This window comes from Oryzias melastigma, linkage group LG4, assembly GCF_002922805.2.
Source record: "Oryzias melastigma strain HK-1 linkage group LG4, ASM292280v2, whole genome shotgun sequence".
Taxonomy (NCBI): domain Eukaryota; kingdom Metazoa; phylum Chordata; class Actinopteri; order Beloniformes; family Adrianichthyidae; genus Oryzias; species Oryzias melastigma.
The window spans coordinates 11775909-11793676 of record NC_050515.1 but is presented as its reverse complement, the minus strand read 5'-3'; the positions used below and the strand labels follow the sequence as shown (position 1 = coordinate 11793676).

The window sequence follows — 17768 nt, the reverse complement described above, 5'->3', positions numbered from 1 at the left end:
AAAAGTTCATGTTTAATTCATAAAAGTTGTTTTTTTCTCTTTACACAACAGAAACCTGCTTCCAGATACTTCAGTCTATAAGACAGATTGTTTTTCCCCAAAAAATATGCATTCCCTTTTGATACAAGAGTCTAATTTGGATCTGAGTATGATTTATTTATTTACTTGTATTTGAAATAAAATAATAAATAAAAACAAACAATTTTTTTTAAATTGAAATTCCATTTCATTCCAAAATCAAATTACAACAATTGATTGAATGTCTTTAAACACAGTTTTTTTCCCTCTTTGCTTCTTTGTGTGAGCCAGATATTAATCCAAGGTCACTGCCATTAGTGAATTCTTCTGACAGCCATATTTATTTATTCATTCAAGCTATGTGTTTCACAACTAAAGTGGTATGGAGCGCAAAATCTTTTTACAGTTATTTCATACCTTGAACGTCCATTTGTGGCAACACTGCTATTATACAAGTGACTGGAGGATTGTTTTTTAATGGATGCATCATCTTATCCTCACTTCATATTTGTTTCTATCCCCATTTAGTGATTAGCTTTGCATCTCTATACAGTTCATTTGAAAATGTTGCTGTGTTGAATGTTTTTTAAACTGGAATTGTTTTGTGGACGAAGTGTTGACATTTCATTAGAAGAAGGCAAATCATTGAAGGAGGGAATGCAATGAATGTCTGAGATGCCTTACCAGCAGATTTTGCATCTTGAAAAAAAAGAAGTTGGAACTTTCTTTATACTAAAATACCAGTCATATTCATGTTTATTTCAAGGTTCACTTTCTATACAAAATAAGATTTAAATTCCTCCCAATTCACTTACAAAAATAGTAGCCTATTTTAAAGAGAATGAGGACATAGATTAAAAGGAATCATTGAACTTAAAAAAAACTAATAACAACATTAAAATATTTTTGGTATTACAGTTAATGGTATAAAACTGTGGAATGGACTACATTCAAAAATAAAACATTATCCAAACATTAGTAAGTGTAAAAATAAATAAAAGGAAGTAATTGTCAATCTTCACACAAAAACTCCCTGGATTGATTCTGTTGATGATGAATGTAATGAATGCCTGTTTTTGTAATGTAAGTACATAATTATTTATTATGTAATATACAATGAAAAAAAGTTTATTTATTTATTTCTAATTAACGCAAATGTGTCTTAAGGAGTAGGATTCAATAAGGTATAGCTGCTGCCCATGTCACTTATTTATCTTCTGTCAAATGAGCAAATAAATACTAAAAGCATGATTTAGCAAGGGTATTGATTTATCTGTGGTTGTTTTTATAATATGTCTGAAATTAATTAAATAAAGTAAAATAAGATGTTTTAAACTATGTTTGAAATACATTAAATAAATGTGCATTTATTATTATGCTTTTGTTTAAAATGAACTATACAATGGGCACTAACATTTGCATTATAAAAAAAAAAAAAAAAAAAAAAAGATCTAAATCACTTCACTTTTCCGTTCAATCAGTTTTATTTTGAAATAACTACCGGATGTGGGAATTTTTTCTCAATCTGTTCAATGTGTCGTAATATCCGGTGAGCTACACCGACTCCTCGAACCACAAACTTTGTCATACTCCTGCGCTTTCGTACATTTTAAAGTAAGTTTATAATATTGTCTGTATTTTTTATTTACATTAGCCTTATTTTAATGCATCCATTTTTTCGTTCTTGCTGTTATTTTTATACCTCCGTGTTTTTTTTCTTTCCTGTTAGAGCTAATGTGCTTTTTCTAGCTTAGTAACACAAATGATTGTTGAATAATACACGTTGTTTCTACGTCTTTCTTTAGCTGTTTACGGTCACACAATGAACAAAACAAAATATACATTAATTGCAAATGGTTTTTGAAACATTACCTTTTTTTAACTTTGCAAAACCTTTTTCCTCAATGTAATGCTTTTATATTTCCAGCGAAAAATGCCAGCGAAACAGGCCAAGCCAGAGTTCAGTGAGTCTCAGGTGTCTGAGATGTTACAAAGGCTTTACCAGCTGACATCTTCAGAAATCCGCTCCCTACCCAGCTATGACGACCAGAACTTCTATGTGGCAGCTGTGGAGGGCGGGGAGTATGTCTTCAAGATCATGAACTCAGAGGACAGTAAGAACCCCGCCATTATTGAGGTGCAGACGTACGCCATGTCCTTCCTCTGCCAGAATGGACTCCCCGCTCAAACTGCCCTTCCCACCGTCTCAGGACAAGAGATAAGTCTGGAAGAGATGGGTATGAGAGCCGGCACTCCAAAAGTTAAATGAATTAATTCTAATTTTAAAGAGAAAAAATTGACTTTTCTTTTGGCAGATTGTGGTTTTGGTTTACAGAAATACTTGGTGCGTTTGCTGACGTACTTACCCGGAGTTACCATTTCTAAAGTTCCTTTATTGCCCAACTTGTTATATGAAACTGGAAAAATGGCAGCAACAATGGACACAGTTCTTCAAAAGGTATATCATTAATTATCCACAAAAAATAATAATTGTTTGCATTGTTTCTATAAAACATGGTGGCTATTGACTGACTTATTGCTGCTGTTTTAACATAGAGTAAATCTACCATTTACACGTTTAGTTTTCTCATCTTTTCTGATCAGATGGAACATCCTAATATCGGCATTCTGCAGAGGGAGGGGTTCATCTGGAGTCTCTCAAATGTGCCCCTCTTAGAAGCATACATTGGTCCTTTAGATGGAGATCCCCTACAGGAGCTTGTCAAGTCAATCATTCATCACTACAAAACATCTGTGGAGCCCAAACGCCCCCACTTCCGCACATGTGAGTATGACCCTTCACTCCAGCTTCCCAGATGCATAGTTCTTAAAAAGTCTTAAAAGCATTTCATTTTTGAATTTGGAAACAAGTCCTTAAAAAAGCCTTTTAAAAGTCACAATATCCGAGTCTTAAAAAGTGTGCAGTTATTTCTTGTTGAAAATTTAATTTTTTAACCACGATTAATTTGATCAAAGAATGGAAATAAACAGATGCAGAACAAATCATTGTGCACCAGTATGCAGCATCCTGACCACCGGTTTAAAAAAAATAATAAAATAAAATAAAAAAAGAGGTGCCTTAAAGCATCGTGGCAGAGACCACAAATGACGAGAAGCTGCTTGTTTTGATGATAAAATGGGGATAAATGGAATTTTTGATATCCTGGGCCTTAAATAGGTCCTAAAATGTCTTAAATTTGACTTGGAGAAAGTTTTAGGAACCTTGAGTACTGTAACACAAAACCTGGAGTTATATTTTATTTTTATTTTAGATTAGATTAGATTAGATATTATATATTAGATTAGACTAGACCACACACACTACACTGCACTATTTGCTCCAGAACACCATGCATGCAATGTTAGACATCTTTAAAGTAGATTAGCGCAGTTTTGAGGCCTATTTTAAGGTTAAGGTTATCTCCCTCAATGACCTGCCTGAACAAAGTTCTAATCTGTTCTTTACTACACTTCTTTAGACCAAGCCATTGCTGCAGTCTTTGCAAACTTAAGAATGTTTTACTCTGGTTTTGACTTTTTTTTCAAGTTATACTAGTCTGACTTGTAACATTTTAAATGCCCTGTTTATCTTTTTTTTCCTTCTGCTTATCAGTAAGACAACTAAACAACAGTTTCCAAATGTTCTATATTTTTTAGAAGAAGATTTGCCTCAGTTTTCAGACTTGCTGTTCTTAATTGTAAAACATTTTTTTGTGTTCAGTCTGCAGCACACGTTCAATACAAGTTATTAGTTACGCTTTTCTTTCTTGACATTAAACTTAGATATTTGTGCATTTTTATCTCTCCTTTTTTGCATTCAATCATTGTTGTTTTTATCTTCCCAGTAAAATCATTTTAGAAGATTTATTATTTTTAAACGTTGGTTTCCGATTCATTCAACCTTGATTTTGAGGTGAAGATTGTGTTTTTAATTAAGTGTAGCGTTTTATTTATCTCTTTCAAGGCATTAATCACGGTGACTTCAATGACCTCAATGTGCTTGTGCAAGCTAATGAGAACGGTGATTACAAGATTTCTGGCATCCTTGACTTTGGGGACATGAACTATGGCTACTACATCCATGAACTTGCCATCACTATAATGTACATGATGACGGAGCACCCTGACCCCGTCCAGGTTGGTGGGCCCGTCCTTGCCGGCTGGGAAAGTGTCATTCCGCTCAACGAGGTGGAGAAAGAATGCCTTTATCTGCTGGTAATGTCCCGCTTCTGCCAGTCGCTGGTCTTAGCTCGTTACTCAGTGACTCTGCACCCAGAGAACGCAGAGTATTTGATGATTACGTCCAGGAAGGGCGTCGATATTCTTAAAAAGCTTTGGAAGCTCGGAAAGGAGGAGGTGGAGAAGGTGTGGTTTCAAGGGGCTGCTCAGTTCAGTCACACAAAGTGACAAACATTTTTTTGGTTAAATTCTCCCAAAAAAATGTTGAAGAATTTCCTATTTTTTTCATTCCACAATTGTGGAATCGTTCATTACTTGATGAGTCAGCATCTTTACACAACTCTAAAGTACAAGTGGAGAAAACTGCAAAAAGGTGGGTTATTTTCAGATTCATTTTATTACTTATATAAGGTTATTTACAGTCAATTGTTTTTCTCAATTAAAGAAAACATTTAATTTGGGGATACAATAAAATAGATAGTACTTACAAATCAGTAGGTACTGATTTTTTATCGGAGTTGTTACTCAAAGTAGAACTGATACGGTATTTCCTTCAGTGTTGTATATTTTATTATTTTTTTAGTGATATATTTCATTAGACGTTTATCGAAGTATTACATTTGAACGGTTTAATTAAAAATGCTTACATATTGAAGTTATTTTTAGCACTCCCACCATTCATTGCTTCATTTTTTTATGGGTGCAAAAGGGGACAAATTCCAGCGGTCCAGAGTTATAAAGTGTGCTGGCAATGATTAAAAGAGAGAAGTATCAGAAAAACGCTTCACCTTGGAAATATATAGTTTCAAAGCACAAAGCTTAGAGATCATCTGGTTTTTACAGTGTTTTCAGCAGTTTGTATTATTATTTTATTGTAAAAAAAGAAAAGTAACACTAGAAACACATTAGTTTTGTCATTATCATCCTCTCCTTTGCTTCCATAACCTAAGGTCTGTCTCACACAAGAGAAGAGATTCTTAAGTTGAAGTTGGTGCTTTACCTGAATTCATGATTGATATGATATAACCTTGTTATACTTTTCAAGTGACAATGTTGTGATTTTTTTGTGTGTGATTAATCTCCTCTAGGACATTTTTTCTGTCCAATTGTAATTTATGCTATTTAAATCAGAGATTGTTTATCAAACAGAGAAAGATTCCTCCGAGTGAATACTGATTGAAGATCTAACATTGATAAGATAAAATGTACGCCAGATAACTCTTTGAAACTTGCTTTTTTATACCAGATTATGCTTTAATTCTGTAATCAGGGTCAGATTTAGTCAGTTTTTACTTGTCATCAAGGATGAAGTATTATTTTTTTGTTTACAACTTTGATTTGGATCAAATATTAAATTTGAGTTTTCTGAATTATAAAATAAAATATTTTTTTATAAATATATGTAATGAATAATGTGGTTTTGTTACCCTGAAGAGTTTGTTGTTTTCCACCTGTGGCCTCTCTGTTTGAGTTGGTCTCTCTTGGTTTCAAGAATATTTCATAACATTATATATTCATATGTGTTAGACTCCTACAATCTGTACAAGTCCTGGTAAAAAGGATGTGCTGCCCTCTTGTGGTTAAATTGGTGCATTACAAGTGGACTGTTAAGTGTTTTAATAACTTAGTTACAAAAACATCTTTACAGGTCTTGGAACTTTGAGGACTATGCAACTAATTTGACATTTATTCATTTTTTTGACATTAATTCTTTTTTTTTTTTTTTTACATCAAAATGTATTTGTATTTAACAGGGTATTTATTAAATCCTGAAACAGTGAACAAAAATGTCCCTTTGCTATACATACTTGCACATATGTACTTACACAAAGTTCCTGACCAGTTTTTAGTCATTTTGTCATGTATGGATGATTTTTGATGAGTCCATAAATGTTTTTTTTTTCTTAAAAGAATATTTTAAAATGTTGTTAATTTTGTTAGTCTAAGTCAGGGGTATTCTACCTTAGGTTTCACCGTTTCTTGGATCTTTTGCTCCTTTGTTGTGGCTCTTTAACTAAAGAAAAACAAAATGATAACAATATATTTTATTTACAAAAAAAAGTTTTACTACTTTTATTTTTAGTTAGATTTGGAATTAATGGCTGTCGTCCTCCCACAACAGAAAGAAAAAACTTTGGAATTTTTTTGTTTTTTTTTTACACTGTTGTTGACTTAAAAAAAATAAAGAAGTCTTGGGTTGGTTCAAACTCCCAGTAATAAGTGCCAATCAGGAAAACAAAGGGTCCCATTTGTGGAGGCTTTGACATGACCCATTTACAAATTGGAACCCACAACCTCAGTGCAAAGTGGACGCTAAACCATTAGACCATTTAACTGGTATACTAAATGCATCATATAAATCATAAAGTTATTAAATGTATATACTTAAATGTATAAGTCAAATGCAAAACATCAATTTTACTGCCAGGTTTATTCATTGCATATTTTTTTCAGATGTAAAGCTACTTCAAAGGGTGTTTTGTGTCTTTGAATCTAATTTATTTGCTTGATTTTGTGTTAAAGTGGTAAAAGGTATATTTTTTTTCATAAACAAAAAAAAACAAGCTTCTATTGAGGTAAAGATACCTCTTGAATTACAAACACTCACCTTAGAAAAGCTCCGCTGCGTTCAATAACAGCTGGAACCACAAAACTTACCATCTGCTTCTGGGAGAAATCAAAGGAGAATCTTCAAAAAGTTAGATTTGCTGGTGTATGACTTTCAGGTCTTTCAAGTCAGACTAATGCATTTTACATGATTCTTAAAAAAAAAAGGTAAAGTCTTTTGGAAAGAAAAAAAATGTCCTGAAAAATCAGTGTTTAAAATATTAGTTGTTAAATATTGACTAATTAGACACAAAAATACAATTAAATACATTTGAATCCAAAATGTTATCTGTTAAGTAAATAAACTGAGGAGTCGTATGATGTTGAGGGTTTGCAGAGTTTGCATCTGCAGAGTTTCAAGTAACAGAATTCCTTGAAGGTAAATAATCTTGTCAAAATCAATCTGTTTATAGCAGCAAATGTGGTGATACTTATTTGGTTAAAGCTTAAACCTTCTGTTTAGACTTCAGTTTACAGATGTTTAAATGTTCATGTGACAGTGATGATCAGCGGTGCTGACTGTCATTGTTATGAAGGGAAGCTGCTTTAGGGGATACAGAAATCAGCATCAGCCTCCATACAGCTGTTTGCTTCTTTTTCACATGTGTGTCACAAATGTGGCTAGACTCATTTAACAAATCGTAAATACGGCAAAGTTACACATTCTTTGAAGAGATCTGATTGTAGAACGTTTCTAAAACTAACAAGGATCTTGTTAACAGGAATGATAAATAACAAAATGTCTCAACAGAAATGTTTTGAATTCTTTGGTAAAAGCTATTTAAGTTACAAAAAAAAAAAAAACGGAATAAGAAAAATGTAAATATATTACCCTCAAATATCTGCAATTTTAGGAATCACCATATTATTGATCACAAATGTAAGGACTGACAGTTTCCACAAAGATACACTTCTTGTTTCCTTTTGCTTTTTCACTTTTACATCCTGCTTTTTTGTTTTTTTTTGTTCCACTATGAGATTCCTCACATAACAGCAGGATGACTTGACTATAAAGAAGACAGAGAGAATAATCAAACAAAATACTGTAGTGTGTTGTTTCAAAATGATCAATTCAACATAACACAGGCTCATGGGGTTGTTGGAGTTTTTCCCCCTTTTTTTACAGCAGTTTTACTAAAAAAGAATAAAAATGATGAGTTTAAAGGAACATAAAAGGAGCAGGAAAGTTTGCCTTAACTTTTATTCAGCTCTTTTAAAGAAATGAACACAAAAACTAAATATCCAGGCTCAAACTACTCTTAAAATTCACATTTATTAGTTTTAAAAATGAAATTGAAATGCTTTGTAGCAAAATGACTTAAAAATAAAAAGATCAAGACAGATAAAGAGGTTATAAATTACAAAAAATTTGAAAAACATAAACAATTTAATTAAATAAAGGTTTTGAAGCTTTTTCTATTAAACACGCGACTTAAAATATTTCTTAAAGGACATTGTCAAAACCAGATATAACGAAAAAAGCAAATTTTACATCCTTATTGCTTTCATAAAGTGTGTTTTTTTCTCTATAGTTTAAGAACATTTACTTCAAACTATAGAGGTTCAGCCTAAACAGCAGGTGGAGCCATTTTCTTATTCTTTGTCAGTTTGGTGGAACTCTCCTTCATATTTTCATGAAAAACTGTTAGGATTTCTCCTGAGAGTCTGCGGTCTGTCTGGACTTCATTGTCTTTTCATCAGTCACTAAAGTTCCAAAAAAATGTTCACTCATGGGTTTTGTGTTACCCTTCAGACAAAAAAAAGTTTCTTTTGTAGGTTTAAAAAATAAGGAATCTAATAAAGCCCCAGACCAACAAAACCAACCTAAATTTAAAGCAGAATAGAATAAGCTGGAAACCATCGAGCTGCTAAAAAAAAAAAAAAACGAGGAGCCCTTTTCATGCTTTTCTAACACCTCCCAAATGCTGGTGTGCAGCAAACACCTCACCCAGAGACTGGTGTCACACACGGTCTTGTACAAACTCCTGCAACCTCCCACCTCAAAGGCACCATCTGCCCTCTGCCCCTGTTGCAGCAGCTCGTGACATGTACATCCAGTCATGCAGAAAAAGCCACAGTGTGCGTCTGTGTTTGTCTGCCCAGAATCACATTTGTTCTCCGTCTGTTTTGCTGTAATATTTGAGGGCAGCGACACCAGAGAAGCATCTATGAATCCCTGATCCATTGTATCCTTCATGAGCTACAGATGTTTCTTCTCATTTTTTCCTCACTCTTCACAGTACTTCTAATCCACACTCAGGGTATTATAGCAGAAAAAGAAATGACAAAGGTGTCATTTAACCTAACACATCAACTCCTCTTATCTGTGCTTTTAATCCTCTTGACATTTCAAACACAGCTTAAGGTTTGGTACTGCATTTTTTAGAAGTACTTGCAGAAAATTTGAATATAAAGCCAAAAGTTATTCGAATTTGGAGAGCTGGAAAAAGATTGTAATTTTCAGGTGTCTTTTATTATCTGCTTCACTTTGTAAATGTAAACTTTTTTTTGCATTTTTTTTAAAGAATATAATATGGAGCAGTCAAAGAAAATTTAAACGTTTTAATGTGACTTTTTTGTCTTTTTATTCCAAAAACATGCTTTGAATTAATTATCACTACTTTAAGAATGCAAATGTGAAGTTATTTGTTTAGATATCTTTTCATGCAGATATAATACGCAAAAATATTATTTACCATTTATTTTGCAGCTAAAAGACAGAGAATTTCAAGTTTAGAATTCTTTCTAGCGGACAGCATCCTGGTCTATTTAGTGATGTTTCTCAAATATAAGAGTAAAAGCTTATATTGGTCTCACATATTGAGCTCTTTTAGCTTATAATGGCAGATAAATATGGTCCTATTTTTTTTTTTTGTCATGAATTGTTTTGAAAAACTGTCCTACAAACGTATCAACAGGAAACATAATACAAGGCGCTGGCACTAATTCGTTAAGACTTTCACACTTCTTCACATGCCGCTCTTTAATGTGCAACTCAGACGCTAATTTGCTGTAGCGAGTGTGGGGCTGGCCTATCGGCACCAAACAGGTGGGAAGCACAGCGGCCTCTCAGAGCTGCAGCATTAGGGAGGTGCAAACTGAGGGGATGGCTAATCGATTGGGCAGACTGGATTTACAGAGCTGAATGGGTCTTTTGGCGAGGGAGAAAAGAGAAATCTATGTTTGTGTATGCATGTGAGTCTGATGGAGAAGGGAATGGGATCTGATAACACAAACCAAAAATGATAAAAGTAGTGTAAAGTTTATCTAGTGTGTTGTTTTATCCACTCCATTTATCAAGATAAAAATATTAACAGGTGGACTGCATGTAATTTAAACTAATTTTATCATTTCCCAAGATGAACATCCCATTAGAAGCTTTATTATCAGAAGGGAAAGAAAGCAAAGAGATGTCTGCACTAAGTGAGAGTGGTTAAATGGATGCATACGCACTTGGGAATATTTTGAAATATTCATGGTCAGGACCTGATGAGAAATTGAAATGTACCCTAGGCGTGCAGAGAACAATTTTACTTGTTTAAGTAGTCATTTTACATGTGGTAGTCATATCAAAACAGAATAAAAGCTTTTAATGCTCTTGAACTGTGATCACATGGGGGATGCTGTGGAGTGGAACTTGTCAAATCGGCTCACTGCCTGAACACAAGAGGCTGAAAGATCCACGTTTTTTCAGATTTGAGTTCAAAAGGTACGTTTTTCTTTACTGTCAGGCTCATACCAAAGCTTTTATCTCATTTTTCTTTGCTTGTAATGTAAGGAACCCTTTGATTTTACCATAAGTGAAGTCTTTTCATTTGAAAAGTAGAGCTTAAGTCGGAATGTTTTAACTAAGAGTTGCTCTTCTGCTACTGCACACTATGAAATGTTTTTTTTTTTGGTTCTAATGATTGCTGCTGTAGTAATGATATTGTAAAAAAAATCTTCAATTTTATTATTAAGCTATGTCAATTGTCAGGAAAAATGTAAAGTGTTGCATAATGCTGCAAATGTTCTTTTCTCCATGACAGAATCAGTGGATTTATGTTGATTGTGTTAGCACTTCACTACTGTAAAGTGTTTCATATCAGTATTACCGTAGTTGAAAGAATGTAAGCACTGGAGCTTAAGTGCTGGTGTTAAAGGGTTAAATATTTATTTTCACAACTTTACGAAAGAAAATGTGAAATTCCCTCGTTGCTCTTAAAGTATACATACACCAAGCATTTGATGCACATTAAAAAATGTGCAAAATTTGTGCTATTAACTCCTTTGCTATCTCATGGGGTCCACTTGACCCGACCCTTATATTGACGTGTTATCCATCCCATGACAAATGTGGATGAAGTTGGACAGGATTTCATGTCAATCAAAATAAAAAATCATTGAAAAAAAGAAAAAAAAGTTCAGCGTGCTGTCTTGTGGGGTCCAGAAGACCCTACTCCCAACGTCAACATACCTAGGATAGCACAAAGGTTGCATGCACGTTTAGCCCTTGGTGTTCACACTTGACTAACAGAAGGGGTTTTTTTATTTTCTACCATTCACTAGCGCATATCCGCCAGCTAAAGTTGTAAGAGGCTTGGCGCGAAATGTCCAAGTGGTCCATGTTTCACAAATCTTGTTCCAGGCTTTATATGTAGGAGAGTATTCAGACTGAGAAAGTCCGTTGGTTTAGACCAAGTCTGCCTAATTTGTTCTGGATCGAGTTCTGATTGTGTTTGGTCTGTATTCGTCTGTATTCAAACTGGGGTTTCCTGGAGTTTTCTGCTTCAGACCAAAGCTTGTAAACAAAACCACATGACAAAAGATCTCTTCAGTCATTACGAGGCAGGTTAAAACATCAAGAAGAAGTCAGAGGTGCAGCCCCGTAAAATCCTTGTTTGGATAGTTAACTTATTAAAACTTTATACTTGGATGACCAGAAAGTCAGGAATAGCAATTTTTACGTTACTTTGGTATGGAGGAAGTATGGTGCAAGACTGTTACAAGTAAAGTTGGACCAAGTATTTCTCCTTTGATAGCACGACAATCGCTGCTTTATATTTGTCCGCGGCTCAACGGTTTCTTGATACCTAACCAGTTTATACCACTTTACCACCGGCTACAGTGGCCGCTTTGGTCCAGTTATTCTGCTCTGAGAGTGACTTGTATTCAGACTTGGTAATTTCTGAGGGAATCAAAACTCAGTCCAATTGGAAACTACCCAAAACCACCTCAAAAGATGGGTCCGGGAGTAGTTCCAGGTCCCAGACGAGGGTTTGAACACACCTATAGTGTCATTTATTTCCGGCCGGCCGCTAACTGCTGTTACTATTTTTCCCTCATGATCAATTTTCAAATGGTTGGCACTTAATGGAACTGAAAATGAAGCCATTCAGACGTCAATACCACATTTGAGTCCCTGACTGGTCAAAGTTTGACCTGGCTTAGCTTGAAGCACGCGTTTAAAGGTGGTGCGTTTTGTACATAGAGCCTGAAAATGGTCATAAAAACTTATACTTTTTATCAGAGGTAGCCACTTTGATGCACATTGCAGAGGGTGGTGTGAATGTAGCTTTTGGGTTTTTTTTTAGTTTTTTTTTATTATTACTGTTTTTTATGTTTTTAATTCGTAAAACCTAAATGATGGGATCTCAGTAGATCATTATCTATCTTAACCTCATTTTACTAAATGAAAATCTTCGAACTTTTACAACCAACAAAATTTAATGTTGGCATTCATGTTGTTGATGAGCTCTCCAGATTCCACCTCCTCCTTCCCTTATTTATTGACCCATTTTTCTGTCTAGTGACCCGGTGTTAAAAGCTTAGAGGAAGTGAGCTGTGCTAAAGATAAATACACTTTGTAAGACTGCATACATTCTCCCCCAAGCGTTGCAATTTTTTTTTTTTTGCCCTGTCTGACATTATGCAGAACACAGCTCAAGTTGAGACTTGTTCAGCTCAAAGTGTCAAGAGCAGTGACCCTAGACACAACATGTCCAAAGTGCAAGGAAAGTGTGAGATTGCAGAGCACATCTGCTGCAAACGAGGGCAAAAGCAGAGCGTTGGAGATGTGAAAAACAGTGATGGAATGAGAGACGAATGTATCATCGTGGCACCGGCAAAATGTCAGGTCATTGTGGCACTTGTTTCAGGCAGTTTTTGCAGACTGTAGGAGGAGAGAGTATTTTACATTTCGCATCAGACATTCTCAGATTGTACATAAATAGAGATCTGGAATGAAAAGTTTATGGCTATTTGAATTTAAAGTTCCACTCCAAATTTATATTTTTCTATTGTAAAAGCATTCCCAATGATCTTTTAAATATGCAGTTTTTAGTCAAAAATTAAAAAGCCGGTGTCATTTTTTAAGACATCTTCTGTGACGTAGCAGGAGCTTATCAGAAAATCGCCTCTGAATCTCGAGACTTGATCCCAGTGAATCCCATGAAAACAATTACAAGACCTGAACACTACCACTGCGCCACCCACTGGTACTTGAAATAAACGTTTGTGCAAGACTTAAAAGCAAACTTCCACATGGTGCTGGACATAGACATCAGATTGTCAGGAAGGATTTGTTCATCAATGGATTTTTCACAATTTTTAGACAGTTTCTGTTGCAACAGAAACAGGTTTGGTAATTTGATGACTACAAAACCAGATTTCTAATTGTCTGTGACAAAGAAAGTCTGTCATGAAATTTGTAATATTTTATTAATGATGTAACACATACTTTTGTGACTTCTGTTAATACTTTATAAGTCAGACCACGGTAGGCATTTCAAAGGGGCTTCTGACCATATCTAGTTTATTCAAGCACAACAGTGTTTTTGACGTACGTAAGTAACACAACAAAAAGCAGCTAAAAAGCAGAACCCTGTACATTCCTCTTGGTCATGTTAACACTGAAATCCACCTTAAAGTCTGTGGTGGGGGTGGGACGACAGATGGGACCACATGGTCTTTGATTGGACAGTTTGATTTGTGGCCATCCAGTCATAAAGATGTATTGCAGGGGTGTCAAACTCAATCGCACGGGGGGCCAAAATCCAAAACACACCTTAGGTTGCAGGCCAAACAGGATAAACATTTATTTAACACACTAAAACTGCATTTTTAAAACTTTGAAAATGTAACTTTTTAACGCTGACTGAACCTCGGGACACAGCCGGCACTGGTTCCCTATCCTGGTCCGCGTCTGGAAGTAGTACTGATACGCGTCTGGTACCGACTGTCTGGTACCATGTTAAGGTTAGGGTTTGAATACCGGTCTGGTCCATGCCCCTGTACCGGACTGGTACCGGTTTGCAGCCCGGAGATTTGGGAGCCTTGATTTAATTGGATGTCAAAAAAGACAAGTTGGGGACACCCAAAACGTCCATTTTTGACGTGTAGGGGTCTTTAAACATATGTTAAAGGGTAGCCAAACCCTAAATCAACTTTTTTTGGCTGTCGACCTCTAGGGACTTTAAAAGTGCTGTTTGTTGGTCATTGCCAAATTTTTGACAAATTAAAATTAACGTGTTTAATTAACAATTAGTGTATTCAAAAACTGTCTTAGTGCTGCCCCCTACAGGTTGAAACGAGATATTGCAGTTGGATTTCATGATTGGTCAAACCATTCATATCATTTCACAAGTCCCGTTCCTCTGCCCCACCCCTCTTACCAGATTTTCAAATTTTGGCTATGGGTGGAGTCAGCCTCCCTGTTTGGTTACTCTTTAAAATGTGATGACTTGGGAATGAAAGTGTAATATGTTACCAGCGCAAGATAACATCAGGCCACTAACAACAATAAAATGATTTGGCGGGCCGGATCCAGCCCCTGGGCCTTGACTTTGACACGTGATGTTTAGGGATAGGGACACAATTTGCAACTGCAACTTTAGGAACTTGTGCAGTTTTTGCTTCACATCTGCAAAAAATTGAAAAAAAAAAACTTGGAAGTTATTTCACAAATGGAAATCTTTTTTACAGGCATTCAGATCCCTTTTTACACATTTTTTGGGCAGATTTATTTTGCAGTATGATGAAACTTGAATTTTGTATGAATGCAGTTGCGGCTTCAAATCTGTTCTTTTGCGGTTGTGAAGGTTGCAAATTCATTCAGTTGCAGTTTTGAATCCTAACAGTTTTTTTTGAGCCTATAAATTTCCCATCCCATTGCTTACACTCTCTTCTGCTAGCGTAGCACCTCACAGGCCCATGCTAACATTAGGGTAATAAAAAAAACCAAAAAAAAAGCAAACAATTGAGTAATATTGGAGCTATCAAGCCATACAGATCCAGATTGTAGCTCAAACAAGAAAAATGAAGATCTATTTGTCTACAAGTGAATGCATCTGAATTGTAGCAGAGAAGGGAGACTTTTGCCCACCCATGACAGTTGCTGCATCACAAACTTGAGCTTTTTCAAACCACAGGTTTTCATTTGCTCCTTATCCAACAAGATTTGAAAAAAAAAATGAAATATTAATATTACATTTTACATATGTCCTCTATCGTGAGAAAAATGCCACAAGAACATTTTAAAAATACAAAAAAACGCAATTTTAATTGGAGAAATTCAGCAGATATTAATTGTAGGGAAAAAAGAAGAACCAGCAGTAGAAACCCTGAAACTTTTGGTTGCATAAGTTAAGTGAATAAACTCATTTGCAGTGTTCTTCCTAACAAATTCTCTAACACTATTACTTTAGAATTGGCAAAGGGCTTTGTGTATACTTCATGGCCTGCAGGCTAACAATACAGTAGTTGCAATCAAAAAGAAAAAAAAAACTTTTTTGTGTTTGTGTGATTAATTGCATGGACTTAATTCAAGCTTTGTTATTTGAGCTGTTGTAACAGCTGCTTTAGTTTCTGCTAAAAAGCAAGTTTTACTTTTTCTTCTCCTGTCATTCCACTTTGGTATGAAACACATTGCTTTCCAGCCGGTTCATGTCATGAAAGATGTGTTTGTAATGTTTTCTTTTCTTTCTTTTGGACTAAAATAATAGTGTTATTGGGAACAACAGTCTTTATGGTACCACTGGGGCTCTAGTGACACTGTAATTTTCAGGGGTTTTGCTTTATTTTATACTTGAAAATAGCCTCTGTATGGCTGTTTATTTTACTTTCTATTGCTTTTATAAAGTATGATGACTACCCCTGTCCATTTTTTTTATCCCTTTCAAAAAACAGACACAAGCTAGGGTGCTTCCCTGAAGGTAATCGAAGAAGGCTCTTTGCACAGAGGAGGGTTTTTAATTGGAGGTTCAGAGGTTTTCTTGTAAGAAATTGACCGGTTTTTAAATGGAGAGTTTACAGAGTCTATTGATTTTTTGATCCGAAAGTGAAACGTGCAACAAAGTCTACAACCGTTTTATGGAAAGACAAATCTCCTGGTGGCACCCCTGTCTCCATGGGAACCAGCGATGAGATGCTCTCCAAAGAAACACCCACTTAGTCAGGACTTTTGATTAGGCCAGTCAGCCTTTTATGGAGGACGAGAACGGCCATGTTTACTGATGTTTATTTTCAGCTCATTATCTCTAGAAAACAATGTTTTTTCTTGAGATAAAGACTTAACTCGATATTACAAGAAAAGAAAAATCCCTTTTCTCTGGATAACAGTATTAATTTTTCCTTATTTGGAGATCAGTTAGAAAACAGCGGTTTGTAGGAGATGTCGCTGAAAATATGTAACTAATTGATCAACTTATTATGTGTTGACTCTGGTAGAAGGTGTCCCAGAAGATGTAGATGTGCCGCCCACACTATGAATAAACTAAACGCAAAAATAGCATGAGACACGATGCTCTGAACTCGGTACATTTGAACTTGCTCGCTCCCTGCAACTAAGAAAAAGGCCCTGCTCTTTATTTTAACAAAAACAGGCAATCCAAAAGGGCAAGGCAACATGTGCAAAGATCAGACATCGCACTCTAACATCATTGATTATTTTTGTCATGGTCAAATTCAAATTATCTTAATGTTATGGAGAGAAAATAGACTGACTAGATTCGTGTGCGTGATATTTCATTTGTAACTCACACAATGCATTTTGTATGCAACTGTGTTTACTGGAAATTGTGCACTCACATGTTCACTCGTATATAAAAAAATACAAAATACAATGCTGCTCACAGACAAAACCACATTTATGCCCAGATCATAGTTCCAAGTCCACAAAGTGCACAGAGACTCATTTCACCTCTCCAGATTTGTGTGTAAATGCTGCTAGAATGTTGGGTTGTCGGTTTTCTTATCAGCTGTTTTGAACTTAGATTGTGATTTAGTAAAAACTTGACATTTTTTTCCACTTTATTAAACAAATATGTCTCAATAATTAAAAAAAAAAGTCAAAACAAACGTTTTTGAAAGACTAATCACTTTTAAAAAAAGTTTTCCAGAACTCAGAGCTCCCTCTCGGCAGCGACACCAGACAGCGCCTCCAGCACGGGGCTTTGGACTGATGTCGCTGCTGAGAGGGATTTTCCATACTAGTTGTTATCTCAAGAAAATGAGCTATACTTCAAATTAAATTCAAATTAATTTTATTTATATAGTGCCTTTCCTGTAAAGAAACTGCTCAAAGTACTGTTCCTATTCCTTTACTTCACAAAAGCGGTTGTCATAATCTCATGATTATGAGTTAAAAAGTTGCTATAACAGGAAAACAATCTGAAAAAAAATATTGGCCTCGCTGGTCTTCCTTCGCATTTAAAGTTTTGGCCCCTTTTTTCCCACCCGCTGTGCCAGAATTAATGTTTCAACTTGATGCAAATAAATGTGTGTTCTATATACCTGGGGAAAAAAAAACCTGACACAAGACAAAATCATGAGAATTTAAAAGAAACAAGATGCGATAATTGGCATTTGTCTGTATTTATGTACATGTTTTGAGAAAGTTGGTCACAACAGAACAACCCAATATTTAACATTTAGAAATGACAGGTATATGCATCAGTGGACTGAAATGTAAACCCGCTCCGTCAGGC

The 17768-nt window shown here is 35.2% G+C and overlaps 1 protein-coding gene across 1 annotated transcript; it reads left to right on the top strand.

Moving 5' to 3' along the window:
• Positions 1–844: 844 nt before the first annotated feature.
• On the top strand, positions 845–7608 carry hykk.2 (hydroxylysine kinase, tandem duplicate 2). The gene is made up of 5 exons (XM_024279355.2): positions 845–1632; positions 1946–2255; positions 2334–2476; positions 2623–2803; positions 3983–7608. The coding sequence occupies exons 2-5, from the start codon at positions 1952–1954 to the stop codon at positions 4423–4425; spliced, it is 1071 nt and encodes a 356-aa protein (XP_024135123.1). The 5' UTR covers positions 845–1632; positions 1946–1951; the 3' UTR covers positions 4426–7608.
• Positions 7609–17768: the final 10160 nt, after the last annotated feature.

Excerpts from the sequence above, each read along its gene's own strand:
- hykk.2 (XM_024279355.2), top strand. The coding sequence starts at position 1,952 with ATGCCAGCGAAACAGGCCAAGCCAGAGTTCAGTGAGTCTCAGGTGTCT. Across the intron at positions 2,477-2,622 it reads TGGACACAGTTCTTCAAAAG|ATGGAACATCCTAATATCGG; the intron begins GTATATCATTAA and ends TTTTCTGATCAG. Across the intron at positions 2,804-3,982 it reads ACGCCCCCACTTCCGCACAT|GCATTAATCACGGTGACTTC; the intron begins GTGAGTATGACC and ends ATCTCTTTCAAG.